General features: G+C 40.6%; 2 protein-coding genes across 6 annotated transcripts in view; both read right to left on the minus strand.

The window, feature by feature from the left end:
* The window catches only part of TRIP11 (thyroid hormone receptor interactor 11), a 65,466-nt gene extending 64,505 nt beyond the window's left edge, over positions 1-961 (minus strand). For both annotated transcript variants that reach the window (XM_032405799.1, XM_032405800.1), the window contains exon 1: positions 400-961. In XM_032405799.1, the coding sequence (XP_032261690.1) occupies positions 400-538 (139 nt within the window). In that variant the 5' untranslated portion in view covers positions 539-961. The remainder of the gene's footprint in view (positions 1-399) is intronic.
* A 9,345-nt stretch (positions 962-10,306) lies between these two features.
* Positions 10,307-26,941, minus strand: part of ATXN3 (ataxin 3) — a 37,090-nt gene continuing 20,455 nt past the window's right edge. For 3 of the 4 annotated variants that reach the window (XM_032405804.1, XM_032405801.1, XM_032405805.1), the window contains 4 exons: positions 26,557-26,723; positions 25,157-25,253; positions 19,032-19,120; positions 10,307-14,206 (listed from right to left, as the gene is read on the minus strand). In XM_032405804.1, coding sequence (XP_032261695.1) covers positions 14,112-14,206; positions 19,032-19,120; positions 25,157-25,253; positions 26,557-26,723 — 448 coding nt within the window. In that variant the 3' untranslated portion in view covers positions 10,307-14,111. Of the gene's footprint in view, positions 14,207-19,031; positions 19,121-24,154; positions 24,225-25,156; positions 25,254-26,556; positions 26,724-26,941 lie in introns of those variants that run through there. The other variant, XM_032405803.1, reaches the window with a different exon arrangement.

A 26,941-nucleotide genomic window follows, 5' to 3' on the forward strand; every position in this document is an offset into this window, starting at 1 on the left:
TTTTAATGAGTTGTTTCAATTGTTACAAAACTCGAAGGAAAAAAGTAACTATGTGTCATGCACAGATACTTTTTAATTGTGTCAGTATAAAGGAAAAGGATCAAAATCAGATCCGCCCCCAAGCTAAAGGCAAAGTAAGCGGTGGGCGTGGAAGAACCAAACAAAAATAAACTACTCCATGTAGGAGCAGTTTTCCTCCACTCTGAAATACCCACAGTATTCAATGGGAGAAGAACCAGAACTCTTCCCCGGACCCCAGTGTCTTTCATCAGAGAAAATCTGTTAAGAGGGAAAAGAAGTATAACGAAAAAAGGGAGGACTGACACTCCCGACGGATGTAAGTGGGAACCGATCGGGCGCTCCCAGAAAAGCCCTCCCTCCCATCGCTCCAGCTGTTACCTTCCACTTCCTCCGTGCCCTCCATCAACATATCCTTTGTAAAGTTTGAAATCTGGTCAGTGAGGGAAGCCAGGCTGCCTCCGACTTGACCCAGAGACTGGCCCAAGCCGGAGCCGAGGCCCCCAAGCCAGGACGACATCGCTGCGGTTTAGAGAACGATCTGGTCCGCTCCGAGAAAAGCGTCCAGCGTCGTCGGACGATCCCGCCAAATGTCCTCGAACCGCCGCCTTCACGGGACCAGTCCAAATCAAAACACTTAAGATTCGATAACACAATGAGGGGTTCCTAGGCAACGCCGGCTTCGGGGGGCTCCCACTAACCGCCGGACTCTGCCTAGAAACGCAGAGGCCTGACCTGGGACGTTACCAGGGGCCCGCCTCCAGTGCCACTGTCAACCCCGCGAGGCCTCTGCTCATTCCCACGACTTCCCAACGTCCAGCGTGGGCCACTTCTTCCTCTGCTTTAGTGACTTTCCCCAGTTCCGTGGGCAACTCCTGCCAACTCGACGCCAGCCGCCATGACACCCACTCTGAACGCGGCAACGGATCATAGAGAGGCGCCGCGCTGGCGTAGAAGGGCTCTGCGGAGCTGCCGGACGTGTCCTTGGCGCAAGGGAGCATGGGATCGCGGAGGACCGAGAGCTGGCGCCTGGGGCCGCATACCTCCGGCGCAGGGGGCAAGGTCAGCGTCCACGTAGCGCCGCGGCTTTGGCCTCTGAGGGAGTGGTCTCCAGAGCCAGGGGTGACGCGACGGTCCCCGCCCGCTGCACCTGCCCTTCGGGCAGAGCCCTTCGTCAGTGGGTGCCTCTGGAAGCCGGCGTGGCCCGGGAAGCCCCAGAACCCTCACGGTGTCGGTGAAACCTGAGTGTTTAATTCTGACTACACGCAGCCAGCGGTGCGAGGGCACTTGGCAGGGTCGCTGCACTGCGCAGCAAGCGGTTTTACTTATCACAGTTACTGTGTTGATTCTGCAACAGCCTGTCGGGCTGCTCTGTGCCCAACACTACGGTAGGAGCTCGGGATACACAGATAGAAAGGATGGGCTGCAAACTCGTGTCCAGGCAGGAAACACACGTTGGTTACTTTCTGTAGTAGTCATTTTTCCTGGTAGCTTTACAGCTCATCGTTGAAACCCTGCCTTCTCTAATATACCAAGAGCTTTGTTCATGAAGCCGGTATAACCCATGAAGTTAAAACACAGACCACCTTAAAAAAAAAAAAACTCATTAAAGGACAGCAGGACAACTTACTATGAAGAAATGCTGTTCTAACAGCAACTCTCCTATGGTGTTGGTGGCACTAAGTGTGCAAGTGCCCACCCGTCTCACAGTCCTGTTACACGAGTGGGTGCACACAGCAGAGTGTCCTGCCTTGCTTGAGGGGGAGGAAAGGTCACGTGACTTACAAGTACTTGCTGCAATGGTCCGGGGATGCATTACCCGGCCAGAGGACTATCACGTTTTTTGCTTTAGAAAGAATAGGTCTGCAGTCCTTTTAAGCATAGCACTAAATATACTGGCATCTTTCCCTTTGATTTCGTTTACAGGAGGGGTCACTGCAGATTACACTATTTGTGACTGGAACATTGGAAATGCCTCCACTATTTAGAATCTGATGGCACCAGGCAATAGCAGCTCTCCCTGAAACCTGAATGCTTTTAAAAGAAAATTGCATCCCATTCTGGAAGTGTTTATTAAATGTTTTATTTGTAAGACATCAGTGCCCAAGGGTTAGATGTGCAGACTCCAGGGCCTGACTGCCTGGAGCTGTTACTTATTAGCTGTACGACCTTGGGTGGGTTACTTAAACTCTCTGTGCATCAGTTTCTTTTTTGTAAAATGGAAAATGATAATAATAGTGTCTACTGGGTGGGGTCGTAAGGAGGATTAAATAGGGTAATATTTTTAAGTGCTTGGAAGAGTGCCTGGTACCTGGTGAGTTCTATTTAAGTGTTTGTAAAGTTTCAAAAATGTGGCATACAGATGACCTGCAAGTTGATGTGTCTACCGTTATTCTGGGCACTGGGAGTACAGCAGGAGAAAAAAAAACATATGTAGTCCCTGGTCTCATGGAGCTTGCATTCTACTGGGAAGGGACAGATGATAAATAAAATGTAATAAATATAGACAAGTAGTGATGACTGCTTGGAGGAAAAAAACACAGGGTCAGGATCATATGCAAAAGATAGGAGAGAGGGCACTTGTAATGTTATAGAAGGTAGTCAGGGAAGGCTTCACTGATAAGGTGATACTTGAACAGATACTTGAAGGAATTAAGAGAATGAGATATGTCAGGGCACCTGGCCTGGCTCAGTCGATAGAGCATGTGACTCTTGATCTCAGGGTTGTGAGTTTAAGCTCCACATTGGGTCTAGAGCTTGCTTAGGGGGAAAAAAAGTGAGATATGTGGATATATATGGAAGAGAGCAGTACAGGCAGAAAGAAACAGCTGCTGCAAAGGTCCTGAAGCAGAAGGGTCCTTGGCAGGTTAGAGGATTAGCAAAAAGGCCGGGATGGCTGGAACAGAGTGGGGTGAGGAAGGGTGATTAAGTGATGGGGACAAAAAGAGTGGGAGGGCACGGAGCACATAGGGCCTGGTAGGCCATATTGTAAGGGCTCTGGCTTTTACTGAGTAGGATGGGGCACTATTAGCAGAGGGGAAAACTGCTTTGAACAGAGGAGTCACATAAACGGGACCTAACTGGGTTTCTGGACCATAGTGGAAAGTTTAGCTAGTGTAAATCAAGCTTTTTTTGCCTACAGCTGTAAATTCTCTGGGGAGCCATCCTATAAATTCATGTCATGCCATAAAGATACTGCAATTAATGAAGAAAACAAACACAATTACATGCCTTTACATCATTTTTTAAGTAACATAAAAAGCTATGTCCTGAAAATTCCTTATGGGGTATTTTTTTTTTCCTCTGGGATGAACTATGGCCCAAGAGACTTAAAGAATGATTCTGATAAATAACATGATGTTTGGGATGTGCTTCAAAATAATGAGAGCAGAGTAGATGAAACAGGAATTGCCAGGAATTGATCATTGTTGAAGCTGGGTACATAGAGGTTCATTATACTAGTCTTTTACTTTTGCATATATTTGAAATTTTTTATAATAAAAAGTTAAAAGACATCCAAGTTTGATGAAGTTTGGGCTGAAGATAACTTCTCCTTTTCCTGCCAAATATCCCTGTAGCTAACATGGATGTTCATTATCACATAATGAGTAGCAAAACCAGCCCTGCACAATCAAACATTTCACATCAGAAAGAGCCCATGAATCTGAGTGGCTCCAGGTGATGCGATCTAGGCTGCCTAGCTGAAATTCTGAACCTAGGATTTTTTTTTTTTTTAAGAGAGAGCCAGCGCCCTATGGCAGGGGTGGGGGCAGGGGGCTCAGAGGCAGAGAGAGAGAATCTTAAACAGGCTCCATGCCTATCACAGAGCCCGATGTGGGGCTATCTCACGACCCTGAAATCATAGCCCGGGCTGAAACCAAGAGTTGGACACTTAAATGACTGAGCCACGCAGGCGCCCCCTGAACCTAGGATTTTTGAAACCTCAATAGCTAGAAACAAAAAAAAGCAAACAAAAATATTATTGGCTGGAACCTGGTTTCCGTTTCTCAAGTGGTGGGATCATCAATATTTCTCTAGAAAAAACAGTTCCTTTCTTGTGAGAAGACTATCTAAATGGGTTTATTTATGCAAGTGTAAAGCAAAAAAAACCATTTTGCTTTATTTTATTTTATTTTTTAAAAGGTTTTATTTATGGGCGCCTGGGTGGCTCAGTTGGTTAAGCGACTGCCTTCGGCTCAGGTCATGATCCCGGAGTCCTGGGATCAAGTCCCACATTGGGCTCCCGGCTCAGCAGGGAGCCTTCTTCTCCCTCTGACCCTCTCCCCTCTCACGCTGTTTCTCTCTTTCTCTCTCAAATAAATAAATAAAATCTTTTTTTTTTAAAGATTTTATTTATTTATTTGACAGAGAAAGAGCGAGAGCAGGAACACAAGCAGGGGGAGTGGGAGGGAGAAGCAGGCTTCCCGCGGAGCAGGGAGCCCGATGCGGGGCTCGATCCCAGGACCCTGGGACCATGACCTGAGCCGAAGGCAGACACTTAAAGACTGAGCCACCCAGGCGCCCCCATTTTGTTTTATTTTAAAGATTTTATTTATCTATCTATTTATTTATTTATCAGAGAGAGGGAGAGAGCACAAGCAGGGGGAGCGGCAGGCAGAGGGAGAAGCAGGCTATCCACTGAGCAGGGAGCCTGATGTGGGGCTCGATCCCAGGACCCTGGGATCATGACCTGAGCCAAAGGCAGATGCTTAACCGAATGAGCCACCGAGGTGCCCCGATGCTCTGAAACATGTTAATAATGATGTGTTTTGCGATGGGTTGTTCGTAGTTTCACTCATTATGCTGGGCATTCAGCAAACGCTTTCAAAAACCATGTCTTTTAGTTCTGCAAATTATTTAAAAGAGTGTTTTTGCTTGTTTGTTTGTTTTTTATTTGATGAATGCCTCCTCTCTGGGGAATCTGCTATTTTCGGAGACTTTTAATCAGTCCTCTTGATTTCAGTCCACATCTCACTCCCACCTTCCAAGATAGTTGTTGCTTTTGTTTCCTGTTTGCTATTGGGTGTACTTCTCTTCAACACAGTATTCAGCTTCCTCAGCTCTGCTCACTCCCGTACAGACTTTCCATCTTTGCCCAAAATGCTACATCTCGCTTCTGCTGTTGCCTCGCTTAGCAGTGGCTAATCGTTCCCCAGAGTCTGTTCCCCCCTTCGTGCACAGTTATTGAACCCTAACTTTTTGCCTGGATGCGTGGTAGAGCAGAAAATGCCAGGGCCCCCTCCTGATGCCTTCATCCCTTTACCACTTTTGTGCACACCTTTTCTTGGGGTGCTTTCACTCTCAACAGGTGTTCCTCTCTGGCAGAGGAGTGCCTTCAGGCTCCCAGAGCCCACACTGCGTGTGTGCCCAGAAATGCTTAAACAACCTTGTTTAGTAGTATTTAAAATGATGCAGCTCCCCTGCCCACGTTGTAACAGCTCCAAGATGTGAATATACTGTGTCCGGCCAGACCTGTCTGCAGGATTGAGGCTTTGCTTATTGTTACACCCTTGCTTGGCTTCCTTTCCTTATGCCACTTTCTTACCCCACCGTGCCCCTTCCCTTACTTCCTGGAAATACTTTTTATTTTTTTAAGATTTTAGTTATTTGAGAGAAAGAGTGCACGAGTAGGGGTAGGGGCAGAGGGAGCGGGAGAAGCAGACTCTCTGCTGAGCAGAGAGCCCAATGTAGGTCTTGATGTGGGGTTCAATGGGGGGCTCAATCCCAGGACCCTGAGATCATGACCTGAAATGAAGTCAGACGCTTAACTGACTGAGCCACCCAGGTACCCCTGAAAACACGTTTTAAAAAATCATTTTCACAGGAATCCTGATCTTGGGGTCTGCCTCTAGGATGCCCAAGCTAAGACTCATGATCACCCAGAATAAAAACCATTTTATAGGGCGCCTGGGTAGCTCAGTCATTAAGCATCTGCCTTCAGCTCAGGTCATGATCCCAGGGTCTTGGAATCGAGTCCTACATCGGGCTCCCTGCTCGGCGGGAAGCCTGCTTCTCCCTCTCCCACTCCCCCTGCTTGTGTTCCTGCTCTCGCTTTCTCTCTCTCTGTCAAATAAATAAAATCTTTTAAAAAAATAAAAATAAAAACCAGGGCGCCTGGGTGGCTCAGTCGTTAAGCGTCTGCCTTCGGCTCAGGTCATGATCCCAGGGTCCTGGGATCGAGCCCCGCATCGGGCTCCCTGCTCCGCGGGAAGCCTGCTTCTCCCTCCCCCACTCCCCCTGCTTGTGTTCCCTCTCTCGCTGTGTCTTTCTCTGTCAAATAAATAAATAAAATCTTAAAAATAAATAAATAAATAAATAAAAATTAAAAAAAAATAAATAAAAATAAAAACCTTTTTTTTTTTTAAAGATTTTTTATTTATTCATTTGAGACAGAGAGATACAGAGAGAGAGAGAGCATGAGCAGGGGGAGAGGCAGAGGGAGAGGGAGAAGCAGACTCCCCGCTGAGCAGGGAGCCCGATGTGGGGCTCGATCCCAGGACCCTGGGATCATGACCTGAGCCGAAGGCAGACGCTTAACCATCTGAGCCACCCAGGCGCCCCAAAATAAAAACCATTTTATAACTGGGAGTGGCCATGTGATTCAGTTCTGGCCCATGTAAATATAAGTGGAAATGGCGTATGCAACTTCAAGGAGGTAACCTTAAAGAAAAGGCACATGGGGGCACCTGGCTGGCTCATTCAGTAGAGCATGTGACGCGGATTTCAGGGTCGTGAGTTCGAGCCCCACTTTAGGCTATAGATATTACTTAAAAAAAAAAAGGGCGGGCACATGGCCTTCTTCCATCCTCTTTTTGCTTTCTGACTGCTGGGATGCAGATGTAATCATGGGCTCCGCAGCAGCTTTCTTGAACCATGAATTAATGTTAGCAATGAAGCCATCCATGTATGTAAAGCAAGAATTTGCTTTACAGAAAGCAGATTCTTTTAAAGTTTTTTTTTTTTTTTAATTTATTTATTTGAGAGAGACACGGAGATATTGATAGAGAGCACTTTCTGGGGAGGAGAGGGAGAATCAGGCTTCCCGCTGAGCAGGGAGCCTGACACGGGGCTCGATCCCAGGACCCTGAGATCATGACCTGAGCCAAAGGCAGACACTTAACCCACTGAGCCACCTAGGCGCTCCCAGAAAGCAGATTCTTAAAAAAAAAAAAATCTTTGTGTGTTTCCCAATCAGCTCTGATTTCCTTAAGATGAGAGAGAAAAAACTTAGAGCTTATAAAGTCATATATTAAGTTTTTCTAGGACAACCAAATCTAAAGGCTGAAGTCTAAGTGAAGAGCTATGATATTGTTGCTCATGCTTCTATAATATGATGGTGTCCTGGACGAAAAGGGGCAGAGAGACAGAAGGAGTATAACTGGGAGGTATCTGGATATTAATCCCTACAGTTGATGATGTGGATTAACAACCAAAATATGCTAAGATTTCAAAACGGAACTATAATCGTCTGATAGTGATGAAAACAATTGCATAGATATAAGAGGAAGAAAAACAAAATGCACAATTGGGGAGTGGGAGCCTTGCCTGAAATCCTGATCTGAGGAATGTTAAGCAGTGTCTTTAATGCTAAAAATACAGCCAGTTTTTTGGGTTGCTTAAGGTGAGCACTGGCATGCTCTTTGTTAGATGTAGTTACTAACCTTTTAAAAGATTATTTTTTTCGGGGGCGCCTGGGTGGTTCAGTCAGTTAAGTGTCTGACTCTTGATTTTGGCTCAGGTCATGATCTCAGGGTCAGGGGGATTGAGCCCCGAGTTGGGCTCCATGCTCAGCTGGGTGTCTGCTTGAGATTCATTCTCTCCCTCTCCCTCTGCCTCTCCCTCTGCTCACACTCATGCAGGCAGGCACGCTCTCTCTCGCTCTCTCAAATAAATAAAGCCTTAAAAAAAATTTTTTTTTAAAGTCGTGGGAATATTCTAGAAAGAAGTGGGGAATATTTTAGAAAATGGAAGCAGATGTCTTGGTATAATAGCAAAAAAATACAATACAAACTTATCTGTATTTATAAAAGCTTACATAAATTGTCTACATCCTAATTCTGTATTTCTTCACTACCCGGTAGCCTCTTTCAGCCTTCTCTCTGTTCCCCTGACACAAGCAGCCACCCCTCATCTCAGAGCTGCTGTGCTTGCTGTTTCCTCAGGCAGGTATCATGCCCCTCACCTCTGCATGGCTGCCTCATGATTTTTGAGGTGTCTGTGTGAAGGTCACCCCTGCAGAGGCCTTTCTTGAATCCAGTACAAAACGGCTCTCCCTCTCAATCACACTCCATTACATCGCCCTGTTTGTCTTCATATCTCACAGAACAAGCACAGTTCTTCACGTGTTATGAAGTTATGTTCCTTAAAGGTCTCCTCTGCGTAACAGCCAACCAGAATGCAAGGAGCATGAGAGCACAGTATCTTATTCATGACTCTGTTTCCAAGGACCCAGAACCATTCCTGGCACATGGGGAGCACTCAAATGTTTTGTTGAATGAGTGAATGAATGCCCCAGTTATTGTTTTTCCCTAGCAGCCCAAGACAGAGGGTGGCGGTGCGTTCCCAACACAGAAAGAACGGGAACAATGGTGGGGGAGAACAGGGCACAGTGAAGGGTGGTAGTCCAGTTGAAAGAGTCCTCCCAGCAGGGGATGGCCAACAAACTTCTGGGGCTGGGATACCAAAAGAGAGAAGGGAAGGGGTTGAGGAGAATGTGAGGGAGTACCTGGGGGTGGGAAATACCCGCAGGGAGGCCTGCTAGGACCACAGTGTGTAAAGGGGAAATGTCAAGAGAACAGGTCAGCCTGACCCAAATTACTTAAAAAATGAATTTCTGAGCATTTGGTGACACAGATACAAAATGGTTAAAGGGTCCTCAAACATGCAAATCTTCAGGATAAAGACAACCCTCAAATTCCCTTTTATAAAAGATAAAGTTTTTAGCTAACATAAAATGGGCCTTCGAATCAACTTATATTTCACAGGGCCCACAAGTAGGTGTTGAGATCAGAGCCATTTGGTGGCATCCAAATTCAATGAAATGGTCCTTTTAAGCATTAAGCTATGAGGTTTTGCTAAAAAGATTCATGTAATCAATTTGAAAATTTTGTATTTCAATATTTGTGCCCAACCGTAATTAAGGATAAAATGGATATACAACTGTCATTATGATTTGAGGATTCTAGAATCCTCGATCAGTCCAAGTGGGTGGATTCCAATTACTACAGTTGGATTCTGGTGTCCAGAGTTGGGTGAGGAAAAAACAGCACTCATAAAAATTGTTACCAATGTGGGGCGCCTGGGTGGCTCAGTGGTTACACATCTGCCTTCGGGTCAGGTCGTGATCCCAGGGTCCTGGGATCAAGCCCCGCATGGGGCTCCCTGCTCTGAGGGAAGCCTGCTTCTCCCTCTCCCACTCCCCCTGCTTGTGTTCCCTCTCTCGCTGTGTCTGTCAAATAAATCTTTTAAAAAAAAAAAATTGTTACCAACGTGCTTTGTTTGGCCCTCAGGCTTAAAAAAAAAATGGAGCAACTATTTAAAAATCAAATTTCAAGTAAAAATTTGGACTTAGTGTCTCTTAGAAAAAAGAGGAGAGGTTCCAGTAATAATGGGTCCTTGGGCAGCCGTGACCTGGAATGGAGTTATCAATGCCCCCGCCCTTTTATTCATCACTCGCAGCCCATAAAGCAACGCCTCTCAAACTTCAATCTGCATGTGAATTCCCCGGGGGTCTTGTTAAAAATGCAGGTCCTGAGCCAGTAGGTGTGGCCTGAAGCTCTGCATTTCTGAAAAGCTCTCAGGTGGTGCAGAGGCTGCTGGTCTTCCCACCATCCTTCGCGTAGCAAGGCGAGCAATTAACCGTCAATACAAATAAAAACAGAAATAAAAAAGCAAACATTATCTTTATTTAATAATCTTTGATATTTAAAATACAACTCATGGAACATCCACATTAACAATAGAATCCTCAGTGTTCAACAGTGCTTTGGAAGCCCGGCTTTTCTATGGACCAGACAGGAAGGCCTGTGTGTGTAGTAACAGCAACAGAGCTTGGAGGGGGGCACACACGGAGAGGGCTGCAGAGTTGGGTCCTGAGCAAATGGCACTGCCACAGGGCACTGGTGTCATGGCCAAAAGACAATGCTCTTTCAGGTGTTTTTTTGTACTTGAATTTCAAATAGTTTATACAGAACAGTAATTTTTACAAAGTTATTTCTAGTAGTCCAGTGTTGTAGAAATTAATTTTTCACATTAAAATGTACATTTTTCTCTTTTAAAAAAAAATTTAAAAAGTTCCTGGAGACATTCGCCTTTGACCTATGCAAGGAACAGGTGAAGTGCTTCCTAAATGAATCAGGAATTTTCACATATATTTCACTATTGCTTCCCATTCCTTGTCTGTGAATCCATAGTTTTAATTAAAATATTTACTGATACACTATTGTTAATTCAACATGCCAATTACTGTAAATTTAGAAATTATGTTACTAGCATTAATTCTTAAAATGTCAGAACATTTTGGAAAAAAAAATAGCAAAGATTTTCTTCAAATAAAAAAAAAAAATCAAAATTCAAGAATTAACCATGTCAATAATCTTTTCATTCATAAAAGTAAAATGGAACAAAATATTTTCCCTAATATAAGACTTTAAAAAATACAAGCCAGTTCATCTTTTTAGCAAAAGAAGCTGATTCATAAAGGGACCAGGAATAAAGGAAAATTTTTCTTTTGAAAATATGAAAAATTATTAAATAGACACTGCTGAAATGATTAGTTGATCCAATCTGTTTTTCTTAATTAAGATCACATATATAATATCTCCATACTTGTTTGGGCCCAGATACAACAAACTATTTACTTTTAGAGTAGTAGTCGTTGGGCTCTCCAGTTGCACATAAAGTTTTAAATAGGAAGTCATCAATATTATTGAGTTCTCTTGAGAATTTAAAAACATCGAGATTTATTTCAACTGGAGATATTTTAATTTCTATCACTATATTTTGCTTATGCACTGACTCAATCTTCTTTAAATTTGCATGGGACCAATAGGCCAATGTTAAGACATTTAATAAATCTTGGCACTAGCATGATACTATTTAAAAAGAGTATCAAACATGCAGACATTCAAAATGTGATTTAGGCTCTGACAGGAATAAAATTTACTTTATTCAACTTAATATTAAATGAAAAAAACACAGACTATCGGTAGTTTTGCCTATAATGACCTTCAACAAGTGTTGAACTTTTTTCCTTATTAACTTTGGCAAGAATAAAGTCTTAATTAAGGAAAATAAAGTTTTAAAGAAGCAAAAAAGCACCTCCTTAAATATTCTGAACTGTAAATTATTTGACCAAGATCTTAAAAGTTAATAGTCTACCTGCAGCAATCTTTTCAAACAATTTACATTACTGAGATATTTGTATGTGAATTACTATAAAAAATGTTTGATGGTTTTAGAGCAGAGGTTACTACTGTTAATTTCTTTTAACTACTGTGAATTTTTAAAACATAAATAAGTACTTATTATATCCATGACATCTCAAAATATGAAAGTGGTGTTTCCAAAACTTGTTTAAACACTAGCATCACCACTGTACGTATTTTATCCTGGTAACACAATTTATACATTAGAAAAATGACACCAACAGTTTAAATATTAAACATTAAGGTGTTCCCAATTGGTAAAACAGAATGGAAATCTTTATATAGAGTTCTTAGCAGGACAGTTATTGTGAATTTCATTGTTTCTAACTTTCTTGCAGGTTGTTTACAGTGAATAACAGCTCCTGATGTGTGAACTATACCTTTGTATAACTAAGTTTTTTGATACTGTAGTTATGAGCATTGGCATCTCTTCATACTGGCCAATCAATTAAGGAATGGAATCTAAATTAAGTTTAAGCCAATCCAAACAAGTCGGCAGTTCTCTAGTCATTCTGGATCTGCCTGCCAAATGCAACATTCGTAAGAAATTAAATAAACACATTCAAATGTATCCAGTGTGTGCTCAGCTCTGCTGTAAAAAAAAAAAAAAAATCCCTAAGTGAAGGTCAACATGCCACATTTCCTTAAGTGCTTTAATAAAGGCGTGTAATATAAGAACTTTATAAACTCTAAGGTTAAAACTTTCAAATGCATATTTCTTTTCTCATTTTTATATTAGGTAACTCATCCATTCAAGCGTATGAAAAGTTTAATGTAATTTTTCAATGGGACAAGGTAAAAACTAATATCCATGGAAAACAGGACAAGCATATTGGGGATAACTACAGAAATGTTCAATCTTAAAATATTTTGGTTTATAAATCTTGAGGGAGCAGTACTAAACTCCAACATCCCTTGCAATTCTAAAGTTTTAGAACTCTTCTGAAACATTTTCAATTCTCAAAAGAAAACTTTAGATTTTAAAGTGGTCTACTTTTGCAAGGGAAACTTCAGAAAACGTTATTTGGCACAAAATAATGACTAAAAAAAAAATCTGTCTCTATCCAAAAAAAAAAAAAAGCTATTTCATAATCATAAAAGGCATTTTTTCATCTCTTTTCACCTTGGCAATAAATCCTAGGTCAAAAAAATTTCCCTGATAAAATGTGTCCAGCCATACACTGGTCATGGCAACACATCATACTTTAATTTTCTATGTTGTTGGCTGAAATTTCCTAACTTTTAGCTTATGAACAATTCAACATTCCAAACGGCTTCAAAGGGCGTGGAGAATGAGGGATGGGGAATCAGTGACAGAATCCGAAATGTCCATTTCAGAGAGACATAGTTAATTTTCACCAAAATCATACCACTGTATCGACCCAGCAAGGAACTCTCTGTGCATCCCAATTAAAGAATGTTTATCAAAACTAAAGGCTTTCTTATTTACAGACCCATTAAGTACTGTGTGACTTCTGTAATTCTTAAGCTACTTAAACATGATGTGAGTGTCAAAACACAGTATAAATGTAAATGTACTTTTGTTAGTAGATTATTTTCATGTTCCAGAGCATCATCTCTGGCAAGCGATACCTACTACAAGATATGCAGCAGAAGCAGACATCTACGTTCCGTGACTCCACCGTAACCAGAGAGCTCCGGTCACAAGAGAGAATAAAATGAAGCTGCCGCTAAATCGAAAGCCAAATTTTGTCTCTCATACATTCATGGTGGTATTGTTAAGTCTGACACAGAAGGAAACTTGCTTGCATACTGTGCTTCTCCTATTTTTCTCAACTGGAGAAAAGGAAGTATCAAGGTGCAGGAGAAAAGGTCTCAGTAGAGCTGTGATGGTCTAACATAATTAAGAAGACATTCATAAAACATCTGGAAAAGGATGTGCTCACACATTAAAAAAAATTCTCATTTATTCTCAAATATTTGTGCAGAGTTGATTTCAGAGTTTCGGAATGCATGTATCATGTATCATGAACTAATGATCCCATCTTAGAGGGCTTAAAAAGCAAAACCTCAAGAAAGATTACCATCTTTCAAAAGAGCTGTAGAAAAGTAAGGAAAACCAAGTATCAAAGAAATTGTGATCAGAGAAATAACATGAGAAAACATCCAAGGGCAAGCTACATAATTGGAGGGAAAGCAGCGAATCCTTCTGGAACCGTACTACTATCAACACAGAGAAGAGACACTGTCCTAAATGGTTAACTTGCTTAATGAGAAAGAAAAGCAACTATGAGATGATGGAAAGTGAGTCAAGCAACCCGGACAGAAAGGATGAGAAGAACACGTATGGAAAAAGTTCTGTGGCAAGAGCTAATTAGTTGGTCTGCAAAAAGATCTAAGAAAAATGCCCTAATTTTAGACATGTTAGATATTGCACACTCAAAAAGAAAAAGGAACATTTAGAAAACTATTTTAAATTTCTTTAATTGCTAAATGCCTCTTTGGCTAGTGTTTGGAGGATCACTATTTAGTCCTACAATTGACTCATTTTTCCACTTTCTCATCTTTTTGTTGCAAACCACCTAAAAGTCTTATCTCCTCTGTTGAACATTGTTTGACACATTACTAAAATGGACCCTCTATGCTGTAACCACACAGAATAATAATGTTGGAAAGTATGAATATCTAAATGATTTGTAAAAGGTATTATTTTTTCCCATCTGTTTTGAAATTATTTCTAACAGTTTCTAAAGACATGGTCACGGCTGCCTGAAGCATGTCTTCTTCACTCATAGCATCTCCTGTTGGGAAAGAAAACAAGCATCTCAGACATTTCTGGAAAATTCTCAAAGTCATCAAAAGGTAAGCTCTTAGAAAATGTATGTTTAACTACTATAGCTTCCTTTTTTGATTTTTAGAACTTACGTAAAGCAACATGCACTCTTTTACAGTTTTGTAAGTTTTGACAAATACACAGAGCTGTATAACTACCATCACCACCCAGATACGGAAATGCTCCACCGCCCCTTTGTGGTCAATCCCCATAATACATTTATTCTGTATTTCAAAACAAGTGCATTATGCCAAGTAAAAGATTTTACTTAGTTGTGCATACATATATGTATATATATATACATATATATATATATAATTTGTCAACTTTTGTTTTGAAATAATTTATTTACAGGAAGTTGCAAATATAGTTCAGAGGGACCCTGTGTACATTTCAGCTCAATTTCACAGAAGAGTTAAATCCTAGGTAACTATAGCTTAACCCAAAACTTGGATATTGACATTGGTACAAAGTTGTGTGTAGTTCTATGCTATTTCATCACACATTTAGATCCCTGTAACCACCAGCACCACAATCAGGACGGAGAACTGTTCAAGTATCACAAAGATCTCTTTCCTGCTGTCCCTTTTGACTCACACCCACTTCTCTGCCCCCACTTTTCCTAACTGCAGGCAGCCACTAATTTGTTTTCCATCTCTACAAATCTGTCATTTTTATTTTTTATTTTAATTTTTAAAAAAGATTTTATTTGAGAGAGAGAGAGAGAGCACAAGCAGGGGGAGAGGCAGAGGGAGAAGCAGGCTCCCTGCTGAGCAAGGAGCCCGATGCAGGACTTGATCCCAGGACCCAGGGATCATGACCTGAACCGAAGGCAGACGCTTAACCAGCTGAGCCACCCAGGTGGCCCCAAATTTGTCATTTTTAGAATGTTACACAAATATAATCACACTCCAAGAGATCTTTCCTGCACTCAGCATAATGCCCTTGAGACTCATCCAAATTTTTGCATGTATCAAGAGCTGGTTTCTTTTTAGTCCTGAGTAGTATTCCACAGATGTACTACCATTTGTTTAACTGTTCGTCTTCCTATAGGACATTTTGGTTGTTTCCAGATTGAGAAATAAAGCTGCTATGAACATTTGTGTACAAGTTTTTGCATGGACAGGTAAGTTTTCATTTCTCTGGGATAAATGTCCAGGAGTCTAACTGCTGGGTTGTATGGTTAGTACAAGTTCAGTTTTTAAAGAAATTGACAAACTATTTTCCAGAATGGCTGTAACAGTTGAAATGAAACGTAGAAACCTCACCTCCTTTTACTCTCCCATTTATAATGTAATTGCCTTAAATATTTTCTACATATACACTAAGAACAAAATCAATATTCTAATTCTTCCCTCAATCATCAAATATAATTTACAAAACTCAAAAGGAGAGAAATATCTATGGTTTACCCATATTTTTACTCTTTCTACTATTCTTTTTTTTCTTTCTGATGTTCCTAGATTAATTCCTTTAGCCATTATTTTAGGATGGGTCTACCGGTGAGAAATTCTAATTTTTCTCTTCATTCCTGAAATTTTCACTGGGAATTCTGGGTTGTTTTTCTTTTCTCCCCCCCTTTTTTTTAAGATTTTATTTATTTGAGAGGGAGAGAGAGAGAGAGAGAGCACCATCAAGGGGGAGGGGCAGAGGAAGAGAGAGAAGCAGACTCCCCACTAAGTAGGGATCCCGACTCAGGACTCAATCCCACGACTCTGGGATCATGACCTGCGCTGAAGGCAGATGCTTAACCAACTGAGCCACCCAGCTGCCCCTGGGTTGTTTTTTCTTTCCAGCACTTGAAAAATGAAGGGCATCTGGGTGGCTCAGTTGGTTAAGCATCTGACTCTTGATTTTGGCTCAGGTCATGATCTCAGGGTCACAAGACTGAGCCCTGTGTTGGGCTCTGTGCTCAGTGGGGAATCTGCTTGAAGATTCTCTCTCTCTCTCTCCCTCTGCCCCTCCGCCTGCTCGTGCATGCATGCGCATGCTCTCTCTAAAATAAATAAATCTTCAAAAAAAATGTTGTGCCACTTCCTACTGATCTCCATAATTTCAAATGAGAAATGTGCTGTCATACAAATTGCTATAGGCAAGATGTTTTTAGCTGGTTTTAAGATTTTCCTCTTTTGTTCAGTTTTCAGAAGCTAGACTATGATGTCTTGGCATAAATTTCTTTGGGCTTAACTGTTAGAGGCTTACTCACCTTCTTAATTCTATAGTTTATTTAATTTTTTAGGCAGGGAGGGGCAGACAGAGAGGGAGAGAGAGAGACTCTTAAAGTAGGCTTCATGCGCAGTGTGGAACTCGACATGGGGCTCGATCTTACAACCCTGAGATCATGACCTGAGCCAAAATCAAGAGTCGGACGCTTAAACTACTGAGCCACCCAGGTGCCACAATTCTGTAGTTTTAGATCTTTTGCCAAAGCTGGGGATTTTCAGCCATTATGTCTTCAAATATTTTTTCAGCTGCACCCTCCTTCTCATCTCCTGGGAATCCCATGGCACATTAGATCTTCTACTATAGTCCCACAGGTATCGAGGCTTTGTTAATTTTTTCTAGTCTAATTCTCTCTGTTGCTCAGAATGGGTAATTTCTATTGTCTTCAAGTTCACAGAGTCTCTCCTCTGTCCTTCCATTCACCTATTGGATCCATCCACTGCATTTCCAAATTTCAGGTACTGTTATTTTTCAGTTCTAAAATTTCCATTTAGTTCACCTTTATACCTTCTATTTCTTTCTCGAAGCTGTCTATTTCTTCATTTGTTTTAAGCAGTTCATAATTGCTCAGTTTAGCATTTTTATGATGGCTGCTTTAAAAATCCTTGTGAGATTAATTCTGATATCAGTGTCATTTTGGTGATGGTGTCTATGAACTGTCTTTTCTCAATTCTCCCTGGCTCTTGGTATGGTAACACTTCTGACCAAATCCTGAACATCTGCGGTGTTGCATGTTACAAGACTGTGAGTCTTACTTCAATCTTCTCTTTTAGCAGGCTGCTTCTGACACAGCACCATGGGGGAGACGGATGCTGCCCTGCTGCGGCCAGAGAGGGGGAGCGTGTGTGTGATCATTACTGCTGTGCACACGTGGGAGTTCTGGCTCCCCACTGTCCTCCACTGCTACCTCCCTGACCGGAAGGGGTAGGAATGCCTCCTTACTGCTTCTCACTGACCTTCTGGGTGTGGTCTTGTTACTGCCTCGAATCAGTAACTCCTGATTCTCCATTGGGCCTCTTTTGAAACCACCCAGGCGGGAAGCCAGAGGGATGCCTCCATATTGTATCGCTGGGTGGAAGTCTAGGCTCCCTATGACCACGGACACCATGGGAAAGGGCCCTTCCTTGTCTCCTGGAGGGAACCGAAGTCCCAGCTCCCCACTTGGCTTTCTCTGACATCACCCTGGCCAGGGGAAGCAGGAGGTACACCTCGTTCCTGCCAGGGGGGGTACCAGTCTACGCTCCTACTTGGCCTGTGCCGATGGGGTGGCGTGACAGTTAAGGCCAGTTTATTTACCTAATTCTGTTTGGCTAGAATAGAGTATTTATTATCTAATTTTACTTGCTAGGTAGTACCTTTTGACTACATAGAACAGGCTTTACTTCGTCTCTGCTGTGGCTTCTTCAGCACCAAGTTCAGAATATGTGAGACAAAAAAAAAAAAAATCCAGGCTACACACCACTATGTCATTCCTCTGGTCCTTGAGCCTCCTACACAACCTGTCTTCTTTCTACCTTTCAGATTTTTCTTACATTTGTTTGCGATAAATGTCCACGGTTGTTAGCCGTAAACAGTAGGAGGAATAGGAAAAAGCACCAGTTCATTCTTTTTATTGTTAAACAGTAGTCCATTGTTTGCAAGTACCCCAGTTTGTGCATCCATTCACCCCTGAAGGACAACAGTTAGGTAACTTCTAGTTTTTGACAATTACAAATGAAGCTGCTGTAAGCATTCACCTACAAGTTTTTCTGTGAACTTATGTTTTCTTTTATTCTTGGTTACATACCTAGGAGTGGGGCTACTGAATCACATGGTTAAGTGTACATTTAAGTTTATAAGAAAATACTAAACCGCTTTCCAAAGCTGCTGTTCCATTTTATATGTATGGGTGTCTAGTTGCTCTGATCCTAGACAGCATTTGGTGCTGTCAATTTTATTTTTTTATTAAGCCATTCTTATAATTGGGTGTGTAATGGTATCTCTTTGTATTTTTAATTTGCATTTCCCTAACGATTATCAATTACTGACCATATTTTCATGTGCTTATTTGTCAACCATATGTTTGGTGAAGTATCTATTCTAGCCCTTCACCCATCTGAATTTTCCCCTTTCCGTCTGAGAGTTCTTTACATGGTCTGCTTATAAGGCCTTTGGCCTTTGTCACATACAGTTGTTTTCTTACTCAATTTGTACTACCAATAATTGGCCAAAGTTTAAGACCTATTAAACCAAGGCCTGATAAATAATTCTAGATTGCCTATTATTTAGACTACACTTGGGTGTTTTAGTTTTCCAGGTGGTAAAATGTATTCAGCTTCCACCTACTAATATCCATTATCTCTGAGGAATTTTTGGAGAATGTATTAGTTACTGTAAAGTTGCAAGTGTTGTTTGTAATTTTAAAGCAACATATTCACTGAGTGCTCTAGTCTGCTGCTTCTTAATCTAAGGATATTTAGCAGATTACGAATTCATACAAGAGTTTCAGTATAATTAAAGAGGGGAGAAAAAAAGCCTGTAAAGCTAAAATCACAGGGAGCCTATGTCCGAGCATGGTCAGAGACGCATACCTGGATCACTGCCTGGTGCTCCTGAACTTGTGGTCGGCCTCTCACTTGGCTGTGAAAGCTGCCCTGGTGGATCCTGTTGCTGCTGCTGCCTGAAACAGTCAAAAGTGAATATGCATTAAAAAAACAAACCCTAAGAATAAATACGCCATGAGAGAAAGTATTCACATGGAAAATATAAGGTTCCACAAAACAAGAGTCATTGCCACGAGCTCTACAAAAGAATGCCAGAGCCATCAGTCTGATTTATGTTACTTAAAGGTATCACAGTGCCGATCCTAGGAAACCTAGGTATAAAATCTGAATTATCAGACAAATTAATAGGTACAGATTTTCACCACAACAGAACACATAAACACAAGCATTCGCTGGTAGCTATTCTTATGCAAATGTGTTGCTTTACAGATCCTTAATATTGTTGGAAGTCACTAAAAATAAGCACCTTTGAGAATATAAAGCCATCCCCATTACCATGCAAGTTAACATGCTCTTTCCATGGCCGGCTCCTCCTTGTCATTCAGCTCTGAGCTTCAGCAGGTCCTCGGAGAGACCTTTTCAGACCAGCCGCCTGCAGCAGCCTCCAGGCATCCTCACTATCTCATCGCTGCTCCCTTTCAATTTCCGGCATCAGCTTATCACCATCTGATATTCTGTGTCTCCCTCTTTTGAGCATCAGCTAACAAGAGCACAAACCTTATCTTGTTTCCCAAGTGCCTAAAACAGTGCCTGTCACATGGTAGACATTCACCAAATACTTGATGAATGAAAGAATTAACTTTTTAAGATGCATGATCAAGCTTCAGTACCATTTATTGCATTAAAATAAATTTTCCCTGTATTTTTTTCAGATGGAAAAACAATCTCAGAAAAATCCACATTTTAAAACTTTTAAACACGATGGTTATGATGTAAATATGTAGGACAGTGTCCTTGTATGTAAAAATATACACACTGAAGTACTGAGATGTAATGGGAGATCATGTCTGCAAGTTATTCTCAAATCCCTCAGAAATGTCAACAATTGGGGAATTTGGGCAAAGGGTATAAAGGAGTTCTGTGAACTATTTCTGCTTGTACGTAAAATTTCAAATTATTTCACATCATACACACATATATGTTGAAAATTAAAACTTACAAACAGCTGATACTCTGAGAAGCCATAGCTTTTAAAAAAATGCTTGGAAGGATTTTTAAAGGAACCAGTATTTTAAATTTACCAGTAACACTATTAATAGAATAGCATACTTTTTTCCCCTTAGAATCTCAATCTTCTGTTTTAAATATGAGTACCAAAGAAAACCCAAGTATACTGACATCTGTCTCGGTTTATTCTCAGGCATGCGTGGCTAATGATGCACAAGAGGGCAGGATGCTCCCATCAGCATACCCTGAATCTGAGATGTGCATGAGACAGATAGGCTGTGAGGCAGGAGGAATCTTGGTCCATCAGATCTCTCTCCATGCCCTTTCCCCCTCCAATCAAGACAACATGTCAGAACACAAGAGCATGGTAGGTGAGGCAGTGACCTTAGAGGGATAATCTTTATTCTACTTTAAATTTATGAAAAGTGAGAAGTAAATGAATTGCCAAACTTGAAACAATTTTGACACCTTTCATATTTGATGACACAGTAAAATGCAACATGTTCCACCAGCAAGTCAGCACCATTCCCACTGTGGCTTTGAATGTGCCCTCGGAATCATAGAGGCCAGAAAGCTAAAAACAACATCTTAGGTCTCTCAACAGCTAGGATTCTGGTTACCAATTAAGCCCTCGCAGAAATGAGACACAGCCATCCCCCTGCTGCTTTGGCTGTTCTCTGCTGGCAAGTAAAGTCAAGGAGCTGCCTGTCCCAGGATTCTGCTTCATGGCAGCTGCAGTCGGGGCTAGACTTCGTGTTCCCATGTCTAGGCAACTGTGGTGGCAGCTTCCTGATCCTAGGATCACAGCTAAAGCAGTGTGTTCTTCAACTCCATATCCCGACTCCCCATCATGCCAACTGGGGCAGTGGACGCAGCTCTTGGAACAAGTCGGTCTGTGGAATTCCGGAAGCCTGGCCTACAGACTGCACCTCCAGCTCTTCCTGAGACTGTGTAAGCCCCAAGTTTCTGTACTACTTTCCTGTTTAAAATACCTCTACTAGCTTGTTTGTTTCTTTTTTTTAAAAAAGATTTTATTTATTTATTTGCTAGAGAATGTGTGTGTGCGTGCGCGCGCGCGCGAGAGAGAGAAAGAGAGCACAGCAGGGGGAGCGGCAGGCAGAGGGAGAAGGAGACTCCCCGCTGAGCAAGGAGCCTGATGTGGGGCTCGATCCCAGGACCCTGGGATCATGACCTGAGCCGAAGGCAGATGCTTAACTGACTGAGCCACCCAGGTGTCCCTACTAGCTTGTTTCTTAAACTGAATCCTGTTATGCCATGCCACTGAGGTGGTGGCTCAAGTGTTAGACAATCAAAAAATCACAGCAATCCATGACCATAAAGACAATGCCCAGTAATTCCCTCTTTGTTGGGAAACACCTTTTTAGTAACAGAAGAAAAGAATGCATCGTTTCAGAGCTACACCTGGAGAAGACATTAAAATACTAAGATATCTGTGGAATACTTTATGGTTTACACAATAGTTTTACACACATTGCCTAATTTGATGCTCAGTTTGTGACTTTTTAAGGTAGGTTTTATAGTGACATTGCTGATATAGTAAGAGTTTTACTTAGGGTTTTATAATAGGTTTTAATAGGTTTTTTTAATAGGTTTTAAAATGGATTTAGATATTACTACTGGAAAAATATATCTCGGCTGTGAACATATTACTTAACACTCATTCATTAACTTAACTATGACTTTGTTGTTGGTTTTTTTTAGGATTTATTTTAGAGAGAGGGAGAGAGTGCACGCATGCGCGAGTGGGGGCAGGGGCAAAGGGAGAGAGAGAGAGGGGAGAAAGAGAAAGGAAGAAGCGGACTCCCTGCTGAGCGGGGAGCCCAACGCAGGGCTGGATCTCACAACCCTGAGATCATGACCTGAGCTGAAGTCAAGAGTTGGACACTTAACCAACTGAGCCACCCAGGCGCCCCCATTAACTGTGACTTTGTAACAGGTAGGTGTTTAAACAGTATTTTTATGCTTGATGCATGAATACTGTGATTACTACATTAGGCATGAAGCTTCAAATACTGTATAGGAAAAAAAACTATGTGAATGAGTAACAAATAAACCATCTGAATGGAAAAAAACCCCTTATTTTGAATTCAAAATTTGTTTGACTAACAAGTTAGCACCAGGGTCAGTTTGGAGAAGGTCAGAAACAAAGAGTTAGCTCAATAACCTTAGGGCCAAGTTCCCAAAGACTGAAGCTAGAGAGACAAGGACCTTGTAGTTTTAGTAATCAGGAATTCTAGTGAAAGGCCTCATATTGGAAACTAATACTGTTTCTCAGCTCCTTTACTAATGAGTCCTACAAGATTCTGAATGCTAGACAATGCTGAAAAGAAACACCAAGAAGTTAGCTCTTAATGCTTCTCAGTAACATGTGACTCTGTAAAATATTCTCTAGTTCTCCTTAAGTTCCCAGCAGTATTTTCAAGGTCAGACCAGGAGGCACAGGATGAAGCTGAAGCTAGAAACCATCACCGCACACCTTCCTCCCCAGTCAACTATCCTCCAACCGGGAAAGAGCTGCACTGGTGCTCAAACATTTTAAATCCTTTCTACTATAAAGATTAAATTTATTAAAAAGTTCTATATTTTCAATCTGCCTTCCCCCCCCAAAAAAAACTAAAAACTTTTTTTAAATAAAAAAGGGATTTGTTTTTTAAAGTATAAAAAATTTTCTTTTTCTTAGATCTACTTGTGAATTTTGTAGTTTCGCTATAAAGTATGTCTGTTTGGACCAATTTGATCTGGCAAAAAATGGAATGTGAAATAAGCATGATAGAAGTATCATTTGGGAACGTTCTGGAAAGCAGTTTAGAAATCTGTACCAAGACCTTAAAAAATGTTTCTGTCCTTTAACCCAAAAATTTCAGAATAATTGGAAGAAATGATAAGAGGTTTGAGGCACAGGGTTAGTACAAAGATTGTTCATTGCACTATTAATTGTAATAGTAAAAATCAAAGGTTCACATATAAATTATGATACATACATTCATTTTATGAAATATCACATAGCCTATTACAAAGACTATTTACTATGATGGGAAAATGGATGTAACTAATATACAATATATGTGTGTCTGTATGACTAGAAGAGAATGTGTCAAAATACTAACGTTCATTATTAAAGGATAGGATTGTTTTCTTTTAATTTTGATATGTCTTAAATTTTCTAGAATATCGGTTTTTATCTAATTAAACAGTTTTAATTTTTTAAAAAGATTTTATTTTTAAATAATATGTACACCCAATGTGGGGCTCGAACTTAAACTCCAAGATCAAGAGTTGCATGCTCCACTAAGTCAGCCAGGCACCCCTTAAGTTATTTATTTATTTATTTTTTTATTAAAAATTTTTATTTATTTATTTGTCAGGAAGAGAGAGAGAGAGCACAAGCAGGGGGAGCAGCAGAGGGAGAGGGAGAAGCAGGCTCCTCACTGAGCAAGGAGCCCGATGTGGGACTCGATCCCAGGACCCTGGGATCATGACCTGAGCCGAAGGCAGACGCTTAACGACTGAGTCACCCAAGCGTCCCATCCCTTAAGTTATTTTTTAACACTAACTAGATGTTTGATGATATTGTATAATTACCAGTAATTATCGTGTGATAATTATTAACATTACAGTGTGGCAATAACACTTCTCTATATTCCAAAAAAGTGAATGAAAGGATACAATAATTTAGATTTGTCACAAAATAATCCCAGCCTGGGAATGGGAGAGGGGAAAGCAGAAGAGATGCGGGGCACAGAAAACCATGACTGGCCATGTGCTGATATTTGTTAAAGCTGGGTAATGTTAGGTAAACAGGGGTTCATTATGCTGGTTTCTCTATTTTTATAGATATTTGAAGTTTACCATAATTAAAAAACTAAAAAAATTAAAAATCTGAAAGGAAGTGAAGCACTAATAAGTAAGCACTATTTTGAAATTTTATATAATTAAATCCATTAATCTATCACTGAATAAAGACTAGAAATATCTCACATTAAGAGGATGTCAGCTGATCAGAACTTTCCTCCATATACTTCTGAGTTGTGACTTAAAAAAAAACAAAACAGAAAACAAGGTAAATATTATCTTCATTACACCATCAAATGTAAAATGCTCCAATATTGTAGATCCCACTAATACTGCCAGCTATGACTTTAAGATGCTTCTCAATTGCAGAGATGTTGAAGTGTGAAAATATGTACATCTCAGAATTGAAGAAACACAGGGAAGAGGCCAGATTCAGCCTCGGGCCTTCTGGTTTCTGATCTGGGATTAGAGGATCTGAATATCTATCTAAAGACTACTGTGTAACCTTTAAAATAAACTTTTATCCTTAAAAAAAGAAAAAGGGAAGACAACTTGTGAATGGTAGTTACTGAAAAGGATGACATTTTTATTTTCTAATTTGAGAGCACTTACATAGTGTAGTTGGGTTTTGGGAGCTGATGATTCAGATTTATGGTTTGTCCCCACGTCCCTATGTGACAGGCCTGCAGTAACCCCTGAAGTGGCAATAAGAGGCAATGAGAACAATTAACCACCACCTCTATCTGGGATGGGAGAGTGTTCCCTGACCACAATGCTGTTTTTCCTTTTAACTGACAGAAGAACTTTGCTGGGTTGGTCAGGTAACCAAGAAGCACATCCAGAGGATCATTAGGCATTGTTCTTGCTTTGGTCCAACGCCATTTTCTTTTGATGACTGAAATTTTACTGGGTTTCCTTCACCTTATTTCATATAAACTTAACTGGTATTGAGGCAAAGGTATTCCCTAAAACTCCGTATCATTTCAGTTCATTCGCCGTAAATTTTTAAAAAAATACACTCAGATGTTCACAGGGTTCAGGTGGTAACCAATCTTTTAAAAGGAGAGAATCCTACATAAAATAGTTTAAACCAAAGCTCTATGTGTATAAACTGTAGACAAAACAAAGTACACATTAAATATGCAATTTTAATATTGTACCAACTACTTTACTTTTCAAAGTAGGCTTCTCTTCTCTTCCGGAGCTCTTCTGAAGTAAGATGTGTACCTGATGTCTGTGGAATATCTTGAGATATACTTCTGGAACTACCTGAAAACAAAAGAAAACAGAACAAAAAACCAATCATTTTATTTACCAATTTAAGCAATGCTATGTTTATACTTATTTGAGCAAATTTTTGAAAGTTTTCTTCTTAAAAATATTGCGCTACTATTCTGTAAATATAAGAAAGGCTCTGAAATGCTCAAGGACAAATCTGAATAAGGCAGTTCAAATATAACCTGTGTCCACACCCATCTGTGATATAGCAGATGTGAGGATGTAAGTCCAACAACCAACCTGGAAGGAAGAGCCATTAATACCACACCTGTGTGCCCTCTTTAACTTACTAGAAATGAATGGGCACTTTCAACTAGAAACAACTTAAAGTGGGTGACCGTAAACCATTCTCTGTATTCCTCTATCCTAAAATAGTTGCATGCTATACCAACTTAAGTGTGTGTCCCTGTTCTCACTTAATAACTGCACCAACCAGAGATCCTGCCCAGATGGTGAAATAAAGCGGGAAGAAAAGTGAAGGACATAAAAATATCTAAAATTATAAAAGCTGTTGTCTGTTAATTATTGGGCTAATCCAGCAGGGCTCTACTAATCAAAAATGGGATTGCACATATGAAGCACTCCAAGGTGTGCCAGGAGGCATGAGAATTCAGGATAAAAAGGATAATCTTCATATTAACGTAACCTCAATTTTATTTAGATATTTAAGAAATTCCATTGAGTAATCTCATTACGTAAAAGGCAAATTCACATTAATTAGATGAAAACAAAACTGCCAAAGAAAACCACGCATACCTTTCAGTAAGCCTCTTTGAGCTATATCCCTGACAATTCCCTCTGCCTGGATTGCCAAGGGGATACATCTTCATTCTCCTCTGCTACTTGGCTTATGTCACTATCATGTGGGCCCATCGAAGTGGGCTTAAGTTGTTAAGTTGCACAGCCACTAAGTGTTAGACTTTTTAAATATTTTCTGCCCAGGCCTTCCTTTGTATATAACAGCATACATTTGTAAAATAGCTGATCTGGGTAAGGGCCTCCCCACTTTTTGCCCACAAAGATTAAGCTCCATTTTTTGTTATGTTAGTACAGTATTATAACCAAATGGAAAAACCAGAATAAAAATATAACTAGTCCTAATATAACTTAGGTTGTAAAAAGTTATTTGTATTATAAGAAAGCTAAAAGAATAGCTAATTGTATGTACATAATTACTGCTTCTACAGTAATTGTCAAAGAACTTCTACCAACAGTACATTAACTTCCAGGGGAAATAAGAATAATCTGCATCAGCCTTCAACAACAAATGAAGTACACATCTAAATGTCGATACCTTGCATACTGAGCTGAATAGCCCTGCGGAGATCTGCTTCTTCATCTTCCATGTCAATTTCTTGGCGACTTAGTGCCAGAGCCCTCTGCAAATCTTCCTCATCTTCGTCTAACATGGTTGACCCATCATTTGCTTCTAAGACTCGTTCCAGATCTGTTTTCTGGACTCTAAAGAACAAAAACAGATAGTAACTGCAGATCAGTCTTCTATTTTAAATAAAACATAGAGACACTTATAAACGAAAGATTTTTTTTAGTAATTTTTTTAAGATTTTATTTTTAAGTAATCTCTACACCCAACATGGGGCTCAAACTTAGGTTTTGTTTTTTTAAGTAATCTCTACATCCAATGTGGGGTTTGAACTCACAACCCTGCAATCAAGAGT

This window comes from Phoca vitulina, unplaced genomic scaffold, assembly GCF_004348235.1.
Source record: "Phoca vitulina isolate PV1807 unplaced genomic scaffold, GSC_HSeal_1.0 scaffold7, whole genome shotgun sequence".
Lineage (NCBI taxonomy): Eukaryota > Metazoa > Chordata > Mammalia > Carnivora > Phocidae > Phoca > Phoca vitulina.